General features: G+C 49.1%; 1 protein-coding gene across 1 annotated transcript; it reads right to left on the reverse strand.

The window, feature by feature from the left end:
* Positions 1-2,781: 2,781 nt before the first annotated feature.
* Positions 2,782-10,025, reverse strand: LOC148659640 (E3 ubiquitin-protein ligase TRIM39-like). The gene is made up of 6 exons (XM_088637568.1): positions 9,306-10,025; positions 5,891-5,986; positions 5,512-5,745; positions 5,226-5,385; positions 4,847-4,906; positions 2,782-3,604 (listed from the first exon to the last, which is right to left on the reverse strand). Exons 1-6 carry the CDS (start codon positions 9,894-9,896, stop codon positions 3,060-3,062), a joined length of 1,686 nt encoding a protein of 561 aa, XP_088493694.1. The 5' UTR covers positions 9,897-10,025; the 3' UTR covers positions 2,782-3,059.
* Between the last annotated feature and the right edge of the window lie 6,096 nt (positions 10,026-16,121).

A 16,121-nucleotide genomic window follows, 5' to 3' on the forward strand; every position in this document is an offset into this window, starting at 1 on the left:
CGCGGTCTCAGAAGTGGTGAAAAGACCGACCCCCGACTAACGCCAAGCGTCCGCACGTCAGTACAAGACTTGAACTTGCAAAAGCATTTTTTGCTGAGGGGCAGAACCAGAGAATGTGGGGGCAGGAAGGAGGTGATGTGATGGTCAGGGGTGCTGCAGCAGAACCTTGAACTTGAACTTTATTGCCATATGTAACCGGTACTGGTCCAATGGAATTCTTACTGACAGGAAGTCTCTCGATTGTAAAACAAGTGTAAAAAACAAAACAAAGTCCAGACAGTGCATCAAGACAATATACAAACAAACAACAGACAATGTGCAAGTAAACATGTAGACAGTTTGAATGTAAACAATACAGACGTGTAAACAGTGACTGGAGATGTGCGATAGATAAGGAATCATAAAGAGGTAGATGGTGATGGTGTAGCTGTGGTCCGAGGGGGATGGCTAATTGTGTTCGCCAGTCTCACTGCTTGTGGATAGAAGCTATTGAAGAATCTGGTGGTCAGTGTCCGTGTGCTCTTGTATCTCTTGCCTGAGGGCAGTGGGGTGAAGAGCTCATGCCCGGGGTGGTGACTGTCCTCTGTGATGGCCAGAATTCTACCACGGCAGCGGTCCTCGTAGAGCTGTTTAATCTCGGTGAGACCACAGCTGATGATCTTCTGGGCCATATTGACCATTCTCTGCAGTGCCTTTCTCTCTGGAGAAGAGGTGTTGCCGTACCACACGGTGATCCCGTTGGTGAGGACGCTCTCGATGGTGCAGCGGTAGAAGTTCACCAACACATGTATTGGCATCCCCCATCGCTTGAGGCACCTCAAGAAATAAAGGCGCTGCTGAGCCTTCTTCATGATAGAGTCAGTGTTCACAGTCCAGGTTAGATCTTTAGAGATGTGAATTCCCAAAAACCTAAAGCTGGTGACTGTTTCCACTTCCGTTCCATCAATACTGAGTGGGCTGTGAGTGTATGGCCTGTGTCTCCGAAAGTCCACTATTAGCTCTTTCGTTTTCTTTACGTTCAAGTCCAGGTTATTGCTATGACACCACCTAAGCAGCTGTACGACTTCATCCCTGTAAGTGGACTCGTCATCATCACTGATCAGTCCTATTATAGTGCAAACTTATTCTGCAAACTTAATGATGCGGTTGTTGCTGTGTCTTGCTGTGCAGTCGTGAGTAAATAGGGAGTACAACCTTGGACTCAGACAGCAGCCTTGTGGGGTTCCAGTGCTCAGGGTGAGTGGTGTTGATGTTTTATTGCCTATCCGCACCACCTGTGGTCTCTCGATAAGAAAGTCCAGCAGCCAGTTGCAGACAGAGGTGCACAGACCTAATCCCCTGAGCTTTGTCACCAGCTGACTGGGTATGATGGAATTGAATGCTGAACTGTAGTCCACAAACAGCATTCTCACATACGAGTTCTTAGTGTCCAGGTGTTCCAAGGCTGTATGCAGAGCCAGGGAGACGGCATCATCCACTGATCTGTTGTTCTGGTAGGCGAACTGCAAGGGGTCCAGGGACTCTGTGATGGAGGAGTTGATGTGTGACAACACCAGCTTCTCCAGGCATTTCATCACCACAGATGTTAATGGTGGTGATGAAACACCACCAACATTGTTTTTACCACATTGTAGTCATAGAGAAATTTTAGTCAAGCGGTTTAATTTATTTGCATAATAAAATGTATTTCTAAGAGAATAACTGAACAGCTCTAAGTTCGATACTCATTTTGTCAACAGTGTTTTCCCGCGGTACAGCGCTGCGTCACGAAGCGAACAAAGTGAAATATTTCAGATGCGGTCGGAGAGGGCGGTACTGAGAGTCCTGAACTGGACGTTTCTCAGGTTGTTCTGAGAGTCTGGACACGGCTGGGATTAAAACAAAAGTTGAACAAGTAACGAATTGTAGCGCGTTTTGTTCCAATACAGAGGAACTAAAATAAGCGAAATGAAATATATTTATATACTGTACATGCCAAAGTTTCACAAATAATCCCTTAGATAATGATGTTGAATACACAAACTGCCGAAGCAGTGCAGTAATCTCCCGGTGCAGTCTCTCGTGTTTCAGGTTAGTTTATATATATTAAACACAGCTGAACACAACACCAGGAATGAGTTTAACTTCACTTCTTACTAGAAAAGCAGGTCTGTCGCCATCTTCTAACCCGCTTGCTCTAGGGAGCGTCTCACAATTACCACACTAACCAGCGCACAAGGGAGTGTGTTAAAACTACCTCTCACGACACAGTCCCTCTGTGGACAGAGAATCGTCCACATGAAATATCCAAACGGTAGGACAGAACACAAGACTGACACAGAGCCCAAGTTTCTGTCCGTGAAGAAAAAAACTCGCCGCTACCAACAAACTTTTGGGCTTCATATGAAGGAAAGCGGAGCTTTCACTGGCCCATTACCAAACTTCATTGGGAAATAAAATAAAGAAAAGACTAGAAAGAAGCATCCACTTTTCCCTGGATCACGATCAGAGATCAAATAAAACGTCTCTCACAAACCACCACAGTAAAAATAACCCCCAAACGAACATAAAATACCGAATATAGTCATGTATCCCTGTATTAAAGGGAGCCGGGTATTAGACTGGCTGGAGCTGCTCACAGACACAGCGCTGGTTACAAACTACAACTCCCACAACCACCCTGAGCCACTTCCTGTTTGCGTCACAGTCCCTATTCCTCCTGGCTGTGGTGACGTCAGCGGGTCCCTCCCCGTTCTGGCAGCTTCACAGTCACCGGCGCGCGCAAGAGAGACTCACACGGGATTTCATTTTTAAAATTTATTTTCTCAAAAATTAGAAAAAAAACACAGCAGGGTTTCCAGAGATATTTACAAGTTAGGAGTACAGCAGGCTGGTAGCGTGTTATCTCGCCCTCTCTCGTTATGGTATTTTCCCCGTTTAAATGTGTTATAGTAAATAAAAAAATTAAACACGACACAACATCATCATTTCTACAATTACTACTATATTTCTGACCTCACAGTAAACCCGTCTCCCAGTGTGAGCAGTGGACAGAGAGCTGGGAGAGAGTCAGCCTGTGTTCATGAGTCAGTGATGGGTTTAATCTCCACACTGACAGCAGGCAGCAGCTCAAGGTCTTTATCTGAATCCCCAGTCCAGAAGACAGGATAGATCTTCTCCCCCTGAGGGAAGACCATGTCAGTGAAAGTGTAGACATGAGCTCTGGACTCCACTGTGTAAAAGGAGACCTTCCTCTCCTCAATATCCACACACACCCCCAGCTTCCTGGGCCGCAGACTGAGGGGGAGAGGGGTCTCAGGGTCAGTGAGAGCAGAGAAATCAGACCGGTACTCCAGACACCAGTAACCCCGCTGGGGAGAGCAGCTGAACTCTCCTTTCCTCTCTGCAGACTCTCTGGTCACTCCTATTCTCCAGTATCGATTCACCTCCACCTCCCAGTAGTGTCTCCCTGAGGTGAAGGCCTCCCTGCTCACGACACAGATCCTCTGATCAAACCTGTGAGGATTGTCAGAGAGACTCTTCCTCTGTCCCCATCTCACTCTCTTCCCATCCTCAGACAGGCTGAGCTCACAGTGAGCTGTATCAGGGTCCAGAGTCACAGCAGCTGGGGAATAAAACACAAACATCACAACAGGCTCCTGCCGATCACAGTCCAACTCAACTCCATCAGACTGTGAAATGTCTTTGTCCCCAAACACACCGAGAGAGAAACACAAGTCAATTACTAATGACTGCTCTTCCCTTCCAGAGAAACGACATCTTCTTCACTGTTTCACTAGTGTTACACATGGGAGTGATCCCAATATCCTATAAATACAAACATTAAACACTTGTTTTCACAGAGATGAAACTTTATGTTTTTAAACGACATTATTAATAAACACAGGACCGACCGGACTGCAGGAGAAACTACAGCCCGACCACTCGCTTTCAAACACTTCAAACCCACCACAACGACCTGTATACTGTAAGAAACTGGACAGCCTGTCTGTTAAACCGGTTTATTTCAAATCTCAGTTCATCATGAATACTGACTTAATACTCTCCTCATACTTAATACTTCAGTGTAAACTATTAATACTTAATACTGAGTAAATACTCCCCTTTGCCTGTCTGCCTGTCAATCTAGTGAAGATCAAAGATATTCTTATCAGCTCTTATTTTTGGACTCCTGGAGCCTAGAAAGGCTGACACAGTCACCTACATGAATTGATAAAAACACCAGCAGCCATATCACTCTGCAACTCACAACTGGCAGCCCACTGCAGCTCAGCAGGTGTGAGCCTGGTCAGTATGTGGATGGGAGACCTCCTGGAAAAAACTAAGGCTGCTGCTGGAAGAGGTGTGAGTGGGGCCAACAGGGAGTGCTCTCACCCTGCAGTCCTTGTGGGTCCTAATTCCCCAGTATAGCAATGGGGACATGATACTGTAAACAGGTGCTGTCCTGTGGATGAGACTTACTGACCACTTGCAAAATAGAATGATTGATAATGGACAATCACTCTTTTTGAGACGATTTAAATTCCGTAGAAGAGTTGTTGTCAGAATTGTATTCTCTGTAAGCACTGTGCACTGCACATTGTTGTAATAAAGTGCATTTTCTTAAATAAACTACACCCACTGGAACTTCTGTGTCCATCTGTGTGTTTGACACAGTGTGTCTCTGATCCACACAGAGTGACTGTCTGCAAGCTTGACTTTCTGAATTCAGACGTGTATCAGCATGTATCAGAGTGTAAATCAGTGTGTGTGTCAGAGTGTGTATCAGTTTCTGTATCACTGTTCCTGCTGTGTGTTTGAGCTCCAGGTATATTTCAGAGGGGAACTGTTGTGAAAACAGACTCACAGTGTAAAAGCTGTGCTCTGGACCCGGGCTCTGGAGTCAGCAGACTGTAGACTTCAGTCACTGGGGAGACACAGAGAAATGTCTCATCAGGGCTGCAGTAACAGAGTAACAGGAATAACATGTTCTACTGGACTGGGACTGTAGCCCCAATTAAAATGTTCTTGTTAAACTATATACAGCACAATATAACAACACACTTACTGTCATAAAGATTTGTGAGACTGGAGATTTTAAGACATTTCACCTAGAATTTGAATCATTGACTGATAAGCTGCTCTGATAAATACAGTCACTGCACAAAAAATCCATTGACAATATAAGAGAGAAACAGGAAATATATAAGCTATCCAGAAAGACATCAGTGTGTTTCTCTACTAACCTGTTGTGGAAATCTTTATTGATTCCTTCTTGCAGAGATCCTCCAGTCGCTCTTTCAGTCCAGAGACAGCTCTCCTCACTGCCTCAGGAGAGAAGTGTGGACAGACAGGGATGCTGGGTGAGTCTCCAGCTCCAGGAGGGACACAGACAGACTGGAAACCCTGCAGCAGGGAAGAGAAAGAGGAGTTTCCAGTCAAACACAGCACACATTCCTGGGGAGAAGCCACGAGCAGCTCTGTGTGAGAGACACCCTTCTGTACTGCAGAGTCACAGAGCAGTGATGTTACCTGGAGGAAATGGATGTGATCCTCTGTGTGTGAGAGCTGGTTCAGCTCAGTGTCTCTCCTCTTCAGCTCAGTGATCTCCTTCTCCAGTCGCTCTAGAAGTCCTTCAGCCTGACTCACTGCAGCCCTCTCTTGAGCTCTGATCAGCTCTGTGACCTCAGAGCGTGTTCTCTCAATGGAGCGGATCAGCTCAGTAAAGATCCTGTCAGTGTCCTGTACAGCTGTGCGTGCAGAGCTCTGAGGGAGGAGACACACAGTGGATTATTACACAGGAAAACACTCAAACTACATTATGTTGTATGCTCTGTTTCCAAAGGGTACTGTCCAGTGTCCAGCTGTGGAAATGTGTGTCTTTGTGTCCACTTATCTGGTGAATACCCACTCTGAGTGACTCCACAGCCTGTCTCAGCTCCTGCAGCTCCTTCTCTCTCTCCTGGAGTCTCTGCTGGGTTTGTGTCTGTGTCTCCCCCAGCTGCTTCTGTGGAGAAACAGAGACACTCAGGACATTTCTGCTGTAAGAGAATCACATCACAGAGACACCCCTTAGAGTCACCCTGGGAAATCCACACTCTGTATCCCTGATGTCTTATCCACACGAGATGTGTTTCCTGGTCCTGTCTGACATGCTCCTGTTTCATGTCTAATCTACACCGGCAGCGTGTGCAGCGCAGTAGACACCTGACACCTGGGTCTGCACATCTGTATGTGAGGTGAAATGAAAAAACAAGATAATTGTGTTTCAAATTATATATGAAACATAATCTAGAGATAGTTCAGGTGGGGAGCTGCATCAGCATGCGTAGGCTGCAAAGGAACAAGCAATAGGCTTATTCCATACTGAAAAAAAGAAGAAAGAAAACACAACGTTTCGGCCGTGGAGCCTTCTCACACCTGAAGAAGAATAAACCTATTACTTGTTCTTTCATAATCTAGAGATTTCAGATTTCATTCATCTCAATATACACTAGTGTCCTGACTGCTCTCGGCATCTCAAAACAGAGGACTACAGCAGTGCTGATGAGCCTTGTTGCCACTAGTTTCTCTGAGTGGTCAGAGGAGACCCTGTGGCTGACGTGCTTGACCGCTGGATGAAGTTCTGGACCAGGCAGACCCTGTGTCCGACCACATCTCACATCCTGTCTGCTTCTGGGAAAATTCAGATCATTTCAGAGGAGAAAAGGAAACATGTTCTGTGTCAGATTGACTCCAGCAGAGCCCAGCGTGAGTCTTGTATTTAATAAAGCAGGTGAAGGTATTATACCACAGTTCACTGGTTTATGTGTCTGAGATCCACCACCTGCCTATTAGATCCCCTTCCCAGCACTTTATTTCAATCCTGTTTCTCTGCTTTCTGCCCCATAGTCCTCAGTATAATAAATGAATCCTTGAGCACTGATGTGGTACCAGTGGCTTCACATCTGCTGCTGTTACCCCTGTGTGAGAAAGAGAATCATGGCTCTGGACAGCCTGAACAACTTTCACCCTCTCTCCAACTTTCATACCCTTTCATTACCTTTTCATGCAGAAAGTTTACAGTGTGCTGTTAGATTTGTCACGATATTAGTTCCCCCTCCTTAAGGGTGCTCCAGCCCGATCACTTAAGACTTCATTCTGTGCACCTGATCCCTTTTACCTAGCCCACCTTAAAAGCCAGGCGCTGACGCTCATCCGGGCTCTGCATCTGATTTCCATATCGTGCGAGTCCGGGACCAGGAAGCGCCTGGTCGCGTTAAGGTTTTAACCTCGGTTCCCGTTCCTGTTCCCCGTCCGCCGGTTCCGACCCGGCCTTCGTGGTTTTTAATTCTTTGTTCTGATGGATCTCCTGGTTTTGGACTTTCTCGTGTGTTTTGGATTTTCCCTAAGGATTACTCGTGGATTGTTCGCCTCGGCCACACCTCCCCCGTGCACCAGCGCACCTTGGACACGCCCCCCTGTCTTCTGCCCCGTATTCCTGCATGACGTTTCCCTAGTGTTCCCCCACTCCGTCGGACTGTGTCGTCCGCATAGGGTCCGGAAAGAACTGTTCGTTACAGATTTCAGTTAAATAATCCTCTTTGAACTCCAATATGGTTTCAGACAACCTCACAGCACAGAAAGTGCCCTGGTCAAAGTCACTAACGATCTTCTAACGGCTTCTGATTCTCGTTCTCTTTCTGTCCTCATTCTTACTGAGCTCAGTGCTGCTTTCGACACTGTCAGCCATGACCTCTCACTTTCTTGTCTTGAGACGGTGTTTGGAGTTTCTGACACTGCTCTTCAATGGTTCCAGTCTTACCTCACTGATCACTTTCACTCTGTCTCTCTCTGCGATTGTAGCTCTGAAATTGGACTCATTAAGTCTGGTCTTCCTCAGGGGTTGACACTGGCCCCCTACCCTTCAGCATGTATGAGTTCTGATGATACTCAAATCTGCAGTACAGTACGTCCATACTAAACTGCCACTGACATGTCTCTGCACTAATTGCTTCTCTGACATAAACACATGGATGACTCACAATTTCCTTCATTTAAACTGCTACAAGACAGAAGTCATGCTTCTTGGCACACCAATGCAGTATCCTTATCTGTGGATGACACTGTACTGGAGTCACAGTCAAAATTGAAGAACTTGGGGGTGATATCTGATCCAGGCTTCACATGTGCAACAAATTGTCAAAACATCATTCTTCCACCCCAGAAATACTGCCAGGCTGAGTCCTATGTTATATCTAATTGTTGCTGAAAAGCTGGTCATCTTTACTCATATTGACTACAGAAACACTCCACTCGCTGGGGTATCTAAACCCACACTGAACAAACTTCAGTATGTCCAGAATATGACAGCCAGAATTCTGACCAGGTCTAGTGCAAGTGATCACATTACTCCTGTCCTGAAGTCCCTGCACTGGCTTCCTATCAAGTTCCCTGTTGACTTCAAAGTCCTCATGATCCTCTAAAAGTCTCTGCATGGCTCGACACCTCAGTACCTGTCAGAGTTACTATCATCCTACTCCCCACCTCACAACCTTCACTCTTCTAATTCTGGTCTCCTGTCTGTCCCTCAAGACAGCACTCTGTGTGACAGGGATTCTATCCCTATGGATGTCATAGAGTCACCTTCCCTGAGCTCTTTCAAATCCAGACTCACAATCTTCTGTTTCAGAAGGGTTTTAATTTAACTGGGTCTGTTTCTGCTTCATTGCTTTTATACTGTTTTCCAAAACCCCCTTCTACCTTCTACCTTTTGTGTTCTGTAAAGTGCTTTGAGAAGCCATTTTAAATCTATCATATAAAAATAGAGTTTATTATTATAAATAATAATACTATTGTGCTGAAATTAAAGCAGGACTTCATTAATGAGGGTGCAGTCTCCTCTAGAGGTGTTGAGTGTGTTGTGCATTAATGAGGGTGCAATCTGTTCTAGAGGTGTTGAGTGTGTTGTGCATTAATGAGGGTGCAGTCTGTTCTAGAGGTGTTGAGTGTGTTGTGCATTAATGAGGGTGCAGTCTGTTCTAGAAGTGTTGAGTGTGCTGTGTGCAGTTGTACAGGTTCACTGGTGCTTCATGAGGACAGTAAAGAGGGAAACAGTGAAGGAGAGGAGGAGGAGATAATGAACAACAGACAGAAGAACAGGAGACACTTCAGAGACACAACCAGTGAGGATCACAGCTGAGTACATGAGCAGGACTCAACAGTGGTGATCCAGCATTACAGATACAGTAAACACAGTCCAGAGATCACTTAAAGCCCCCAAATAAACTAAATATCCTTTTTACATGTTGTACTAGACACTTTATGAACAGACACAAAGTCCTCACCTGTTTCTCAGTCCTTCCTGCTGCAGCTGAGACAGTATCATGGCCTCTGTGTTCATCCAGTAGACAGAGATAACAAACACACTTCTGGTCAGTACGGCAATAGACCTCCAGTATTTTGTCATGAGTGGAGCACATCTTCTCCTGCAGTTGTCCTGTGGCATCAACCAGCTTGTGTTTTTTTCCTGGATTGAGCTCATTGTGTAGATCAAGGTGAGTCTGACAGTAAGAGGCCAGACACACCAGACAGGATTTCACAGCTCCCCTCTGTCTCCCAGTGCAGACATCACACAGCACATCTCCAGGGCCAGCAGGACTGTGAGCAGGAGGAGGACCACTGAGCCCTGTCTCCTTCAGTTTCTCCACCACTTCAGCCAGGATGGTGTTTCTGTGAAGATCAGGTCTTGGGGTGAAGGTCTGTCTGCACTGGGGGCAGCTGTAGATCCCAGTCTGATCTTCCTGATCCCAGCAGTTCTTAATACAGCCCATACAGTAACTGTGTCCACAGAGCAGAGCCACTGGATCCTTCAGCAAATCCAGACACACTGAGCAGCTGAACTGGTCCTGAGAAACTGAAATACTGCCTTCTGCCATTTTTCTGACAAGTAAAAGCTGCACAGAGAGGAGCAGTAGAGAAGGAGCTGCAGTGAGGCTGTTTCTAGTGAAACGAAACTGATCTCTGAGTTTCACTTCCTGGATCTGCACAGAGCTGCAGGGGTGTGATTATTAGGGGGTGTGGTTGTAATTGGTGTGATTAGGGTTGTCAGGGGGAGTGGTTTAGAACTGCAGTTATGAAACAGCTTTGGTGGTTGTTGTTTTGAGAAGGTGTGGGGTTGTAAGATAAGTGACTTTCTGTGTCATTTTGGACTCAGCCTGACAGAAATAAGTTTTTTTAATAAACGTCGATGTCAGTAGCTGCTCAGGGGAAGTGAATCCAGTTGTTTGTGTTCCCAATAATCAAAACAATAAAATACTAACTCGCTCACACAGCATGAGAAGATCAGAGCATGATGGTGACAGACAAGAGGAGGCCAGCTGGCCCATCCAGCTGTTTAATCGTTGGGAGTTATTTGGCTCCAGGATCTCCTCCAGCTGTGTTTTGACAGAGGGGTGTCACAGCTCCACATGGTGCAGAGGATTTGACTGTCCGGGTGTGAGCTCTTACTGCGAGCAGTCCAGCCTGCTGTGTCTCTCTCTCCAGGCCAGTGAGCCCAGCCTGCTGTCTGGCTCTGCCCTGCAGCGTGTGGGCCAGCAGGGTACGTCCAGGGCTTCGTGCTTCACCTGCGCAGTGACCCCCCTGTGAGCCGCACAGACCTGCGGAGCGCTGCAGAGAGTCACGAGCCCATCTCTCCCCCGAGAGACGCTGGAGGGGCAGATGGACAGGGCAGTGTCATGTGGGTGTGATTGTGATCTCCATCCACCCAGCGCAACAGCGAGCCCCTGATCTCTGTGTGCAGCAGCTCTCCTTCCGTCCACAGGGACTGACAACACCCCACATGTCTGATAATTACTAGAAACTCATTAGTCTGACCATCTCATCTCATGTTACTCTAAGAGGTTGTGGAACCTGTTTCACACTCCCACCACTGTTTGTGTAAAGCAGTACTCCTGTGCTGTGATGGAAACCCACTTTCTTGTCAACACCTCTGAGAAGTTAATCAGTCTGGATACAGTAAGTCCCTCCTGTATCTCCTGCAGCTGAGATTCACTGGTGTTCAGTGTGACGTTTTCAGGGTCGTCTGGTCACAACCAACTGGAATCTCAGGGCTGTATTCCTGAGAAAAGCCAGGATTTTGTCCTCAAGTCTTTTACAACAAAGGCATCCTAAAACACAAGCAAGTTCCCTCTTTTAGGAAGAGAACCACAAGCAAATGGAATCCTTAATACAAACGCCTGTCACGCTCGTAAGCCCCTCCTCTTAAGGAGGCTCCAGCCCTTCCTAGTTTAGTGTTGATCTCCTGCACCTGCCTCCGGTTCCTGCCCCCCCTGCTGTACAAGCCAGGCGTTCCTGCCAGTCTGGGCTCAGCTGTGGAAGATGGACACCCGGAAGTCCAGGAGCGACTCAGCGGCACAGGCTTCATCACGGTGTCCCTCATTCTTCTGGGTCTGGGATGAGGGCGCGTCTGGCCCCGTGACCCCCTTTTATTCCCCCGACCCTCCGCCAGATCCCTCTCCGGCTTGTAACTCTGTTCGTCTGTCAGGATGGATCACCCGGACTTGGACTATTGCTACACTCATGGATTCACCTCGGACTCCCTTGGACAGTTTGCCTCGGACACACCTCCCCCGAACACCCCTGTTTCCCTCCAGCCCCGGCTGTGGAGCATCTTCAGGTGTGAGAAAGACAGGGCGGTCAGCAAAGGTAATGGTCTTTTTATCTTTGCTGCCTGCAGTTTGTCTTTGAGGACAACATGAAGGAAGTTAAGGAATTTCTACAGGTAACAGCTCATCTTCCTTTTATCAGCTGTGAACTTCACACCTGAAGGAGGCGCAGGTCCTGAGCCGCAGAGCCATATCATAACGTAGCGCTTTCGGGGTTCAGGGGGGTCTGAGCCCTCGCCTCCACCACCGCTAACGTTCGTTTTCTTAACTTTCTGCATAAACGGTAACAAAAGAAAAGAAATACAATCCAAAGCAGAGTACATCTAACATTTCGAGATAAAAAGAACGGGTACACATGACGAAATCAATTCAGAATGATTCAAACGAGTTTAAACGAAATTAAACAGAGATGACGTCCGAACCGCTTAATCATGTAATGCTCAGGGGTGCTGCAGTAGAGCCTGAGAGCGATAACTTTGAGAGAATCAGGTTGGCGGCGGCGGCGGTGGCGATGCGACCGTATAATCTATCATTTTAGAGCAGCAGAGCACTAGGCACAAGCACTCGTGTTGTTCATCTTGACAGAATAGTCCATTCATTTCAAGGTATTTTTATATAGTGCCTTTCACAACAAGGTTGCCCCCAGGTGCTTAACATAGCAAGTGACCCTACATGCGTGAACACAGAACAGAAAAGACCAGGAGACAACGGAGGAGAGGAACCACAAACCCCTCAGTAAGGAGAAAAAAAATTCTTCTGGGGGTCCAAGGTCAACTGGCTGCCCAACCCCTTTGGGCATGCTAACATTATAGAATTAAAAAAGAAAGAAATGAATGAGGGTATTAATCCATCCATCATGTCTTCTGTGTGTCAGTACTCCATGCAGATCTCTGTGGACCAGTAAATCCTCCTAAACGACAGGTATATCCACGATGTCCCTCTTGGATCCATGGCAGTGATGCAGCATCCAGCTCAGATGGTGCCCAGCCTGGGTGCCATCCAGACGTGGGGAGGAGAATAGGATAGACTGGTCAGAACAGATGTATCTGCCTGGTGGGCCAACACAGAGACACACAATGGCCTGTACAGCAGCACCAGCAGCCATGGCCGCAGCAGGCTATGATGTCAGGTGTGAGGAGGCGAAGCTGCAGTCATGGGTCTTCAGTCTGGATCTGAGGACAGATTGACTCGTAGGTACAGGCTATGATGTCAGCTGTGAGTAGGCTAGGCTGCAGTCATGGGTCTTCAGTCTGGATCTGAGGACAGATTGACTCGTAGGTACAGGCTATGATGTCAGCTGTGAGTAGACTAGGCTGCAGTCATGGGTCTTCAGTCTGGATCTGAGGACAGATTGACTCGTAGGTACAGGCTATGATGTCAGCTGTGAGTAGGCTAGGCTGCAGTCATGGGTCTTCAGTCTGGATCTGAGGACAGATTGACTCGTAGGTACAGGCTATGATGTCAGCTGTGAGTAGACTAGGCTGCAGTCATGGGTCTTCAGTCTGGATCTGAGGACTGAGATTGACTCGTAGGTACAGGCTATGATGTCAGCTGTGAGTAGACTAGGCTGCAGTCATGGGTCTTCAGTCTGGATCTGAGGACAGATTGACCCGCAGGTACAGGCTATGATGTCAGCTGTGAGTAGACTAGGCTGCAGTAGTAGGTCTTCAGTCTGGATCTGAGGACAGATTGACTCGTAGGTACAGGCTATGATGTCAACTGTGAGTAGACTAGGCTGCAGTCATGGGTCTTCAGTCTGGATCTGAGGACTGAGATTGACTCGTAGGTACAGGCTATGATGTCAACTGTGAGTAGACTAGGCTGCAGTCATGGGTCTTCAGTCTGGATCTGAGGACTGAGATTGACTCGTAGGTACAGGCGATGATGTCAGCTGTGAGTAGACTAGGCTGCAGTCATTGGTCTTCAGTCCGGATCTGAGGACAGATTGACCCGCAGGTACAGGCGATGGACGCTGCGCATGGGGCCGCCCGGAGATCATCCGCCGAGCTGTCGCCGAGCGATTTCGTTCAGCTGCGTTTGTCTTCCGGCCGGTTTAATAACCCGCTGTTCTCGCCCAGATGGCGACCCGGGGAATTGAAACGCCGCCGATACTTCCAACCACACCTGGGCCCTCTTACAGAGCCGCACAGGGGTCCTCACAGACGACACCCCCCCGACGGGCAGGCACGGCAGCGGAAGAGGCAGAAGCCCGAGTCCAGCGAGACCGCGTCTCAGAGCGCGTCTCCCCCACCACACCCCCGGCCCGCCTGGTCCTCCAGCACGGTTCCCCCTCCCTCCCCGCTCAGTGCCGCTCCTCGGTGTGAGCCGCTCTGTCGCGCTACGCCTAGTTCCTCGTCCCAGCGGCCGTGGGAGGGATGAATCGCGCAGGCGGCCGAGATAGATAGAGGAGACTTTATTGATCCCGTAGGGACATTGATGTGTTACAGCAGGCCAGCCCAAGACAAGCAAAAACAGACATCGGAATAGTTATAAAACAAAAGACAACAAAATAAATAAAAATGAATAAATACATAGGTGTGTGCAATATGTGCTGATCATAGTCACTGTAAAAACAATAACATATGTGCAAAATGTGCATAGGTTTATACAGACTGATTGTCCAAAAAGTCCAATGGAGCACCATGCTGTCCATAGACGAGCAGATGAAGGGCTGACAGTCCTCGCCCAGGGCAGCGTTATACACCCTGACAGCCGCCGGGAGGAGAGACCTGCGGAAACGTTCCCTTGAACACCGCAGCTGGAGCAGTCTGGTGCTAAAGGTGCTCCGCTGCCCAGTAACAGTCCCATGAAGCGGAGGAGAGGCGTCGTTCATGATGGCTGTGAGCTTGGCCAGCATTCTCCTCTCAGCCACCACCTCCATGAGTACTGTAACACTTCGGGGGTCAGGCGGGCGCCCCTGTCGCATCAGGTCGGCCCCCCACCATCAGGGGCTCAAACCCGGGACTCCCGCATCACTCAACAGGGACCCAGCCCGGTGAGCCAAAGAGAGATCTCTTTACAGCCCAGTAGCTGTAGTCCTGCTATCACAGGGAAGGGCGGCGACGTCACCGCTCTGGTAAGCCGCTCTTACACACCCTGATGGCCGTATGCGTTACACTCTCCCCCGCTTAACTCGCCGTCCCCGGCGAAGGGCTATCCCATCCCACTGCTGACACCAATGTAATGCAACAGGGGCTCAGGCGGGCGCCAGCTGTACTCGTCAAAAAAAAAAGACGGCTCGTGGAGGTTCTGCGTCAACTACCGCAAGCTGAACAAGGTCACCCGGAAAGATTCCTACCCCCTGCCGAGGATAGATGACGCCCTGGACTACATCACCGGGTCGACCTGGTTCAGCTCCCTGGACCTCCGCTGCGGCTACTGGCAGGTACCGCTTGCTCCCGATGCTCACTCGATGACGGCCTTTTCCATCGGCCAGGGCCTCTGGCAGTTTACTGTCATGCCCTTTGACCCGTGCAATGCCCCGGCGACGTTCAAGAGGCTGATGGAGAGGATGCTGGCGTCGGTCCCGCGGAACCAGTGTGTGTTGTATCTGGACGATCTGCTGGTTCATGCCCAGGGTTTCGACCAGGCCTTGACGAACCTCCAGGCGGTGCTGGCCTGCATCCGCCGTGCTGGCCTGAGGCTCAACCCCTGCAAGTGCGAGCTCCTGCGGCGGGAGGTGACCTTCCTGGGTCATGTCGTTGGACCACGAGGGGTGGCTACAGACCCAGGTAAGGTCGCTGCAGTGAGGGGCTGGCAGCTCTCTGGGGTTACTACCGGAGGTTCATCCGGGACTTTGCCAGCATCGCTGCCCCGCTGCACCACCTCACCAACAAGGGCCGACCCGATGCGGCAAGGGCACCCGCCTGAACCCCGTTGCGCTACAGTACATACGAGTACAGCAAGTGGGGCTACCGTGCTGCCGAGGAGCGGGGGAAAACCCTTTTTGGTTTAGGATAAGGATGGACTGCGCTCTGCAACGTGATTGACTTTTTTGTTGTGACTTGTTATTTTTGTATATGAATAAAAAAAATGCCTTATTCCTCTCTGCTGCTTTGTGGTTACGGACTCTTGGTTCTCTCCTTCGACCACGGCTTCAGGATCACGGCTTGGCTTCGGTTCCTCTCTCCCTGGTCTGGGGGGTCACTGGCTTCCCCTGTGGACGTGGGCTTGTTTGGCGGTGCAGATCTCCTGCAGGGTCACTCCTCCGGCTCCCGCGAGTGGGTTCGTTGGCCGGATCTCTGACGGGCGGTTTGGAACGGTGACGGCAGGAGGTCTCGATCCCTGTTGTACAGGAGGGTCACTGAGCGGGGGAAAGCGCACCTTGTCGACGGGCCTCTGTGTTTCGCCAGGTCGTGTGCGCGGCCTGGTGGACACTGGCTGTGGCGACAGGGGGCTGAGCCGACACGCAGCGAGTCGGGTCGCTCAGAGGATCGGGAGACGGGCTTGTCAGACGCTGCAGCTTTTTTCTTTAATAAAAAGCCCTTAGTGGCGCTC

This window comes from Lepisosteus platostomus, chromosome 6 (assembly GCF_059453375.1).
Source record: "Lepisosteus platostomus isolate fLepPlt1 chromosome 6, fLepPlt1.hap1, whole genome shotgun sequence".
Lineage (NCBI taxonomy): Eukaryota > Metazoa > Chordata > Actinopteri > Semionotiformes > Lepisosteidae > Lepisosteus > Lepisosteus platostomus.

Coding starts and splice junctions, on each gene's coding strand:
- LOC148659640 (XM_088637568.1), bottom strand. CDS start 9,896: ATGGCAGAAGGCAGTATTTCAGTTTCTCAGGACCAGTTCAGCTGCTCA. Junction 5,987..9,305: donor CAGGAAGGACTGAGAAACAG/GTGAGGACTTTG, acceptor GTTTCTCCACAG/AAGCAGCTGGGGGAGACACA. Junction 5,386..5,511: donor ATCACATCCATTTCCTCCAG/GTAACATCACTG, acceptor TCCCTGCTGCAG/GGTTTCCAGTCTGTCTGTGT.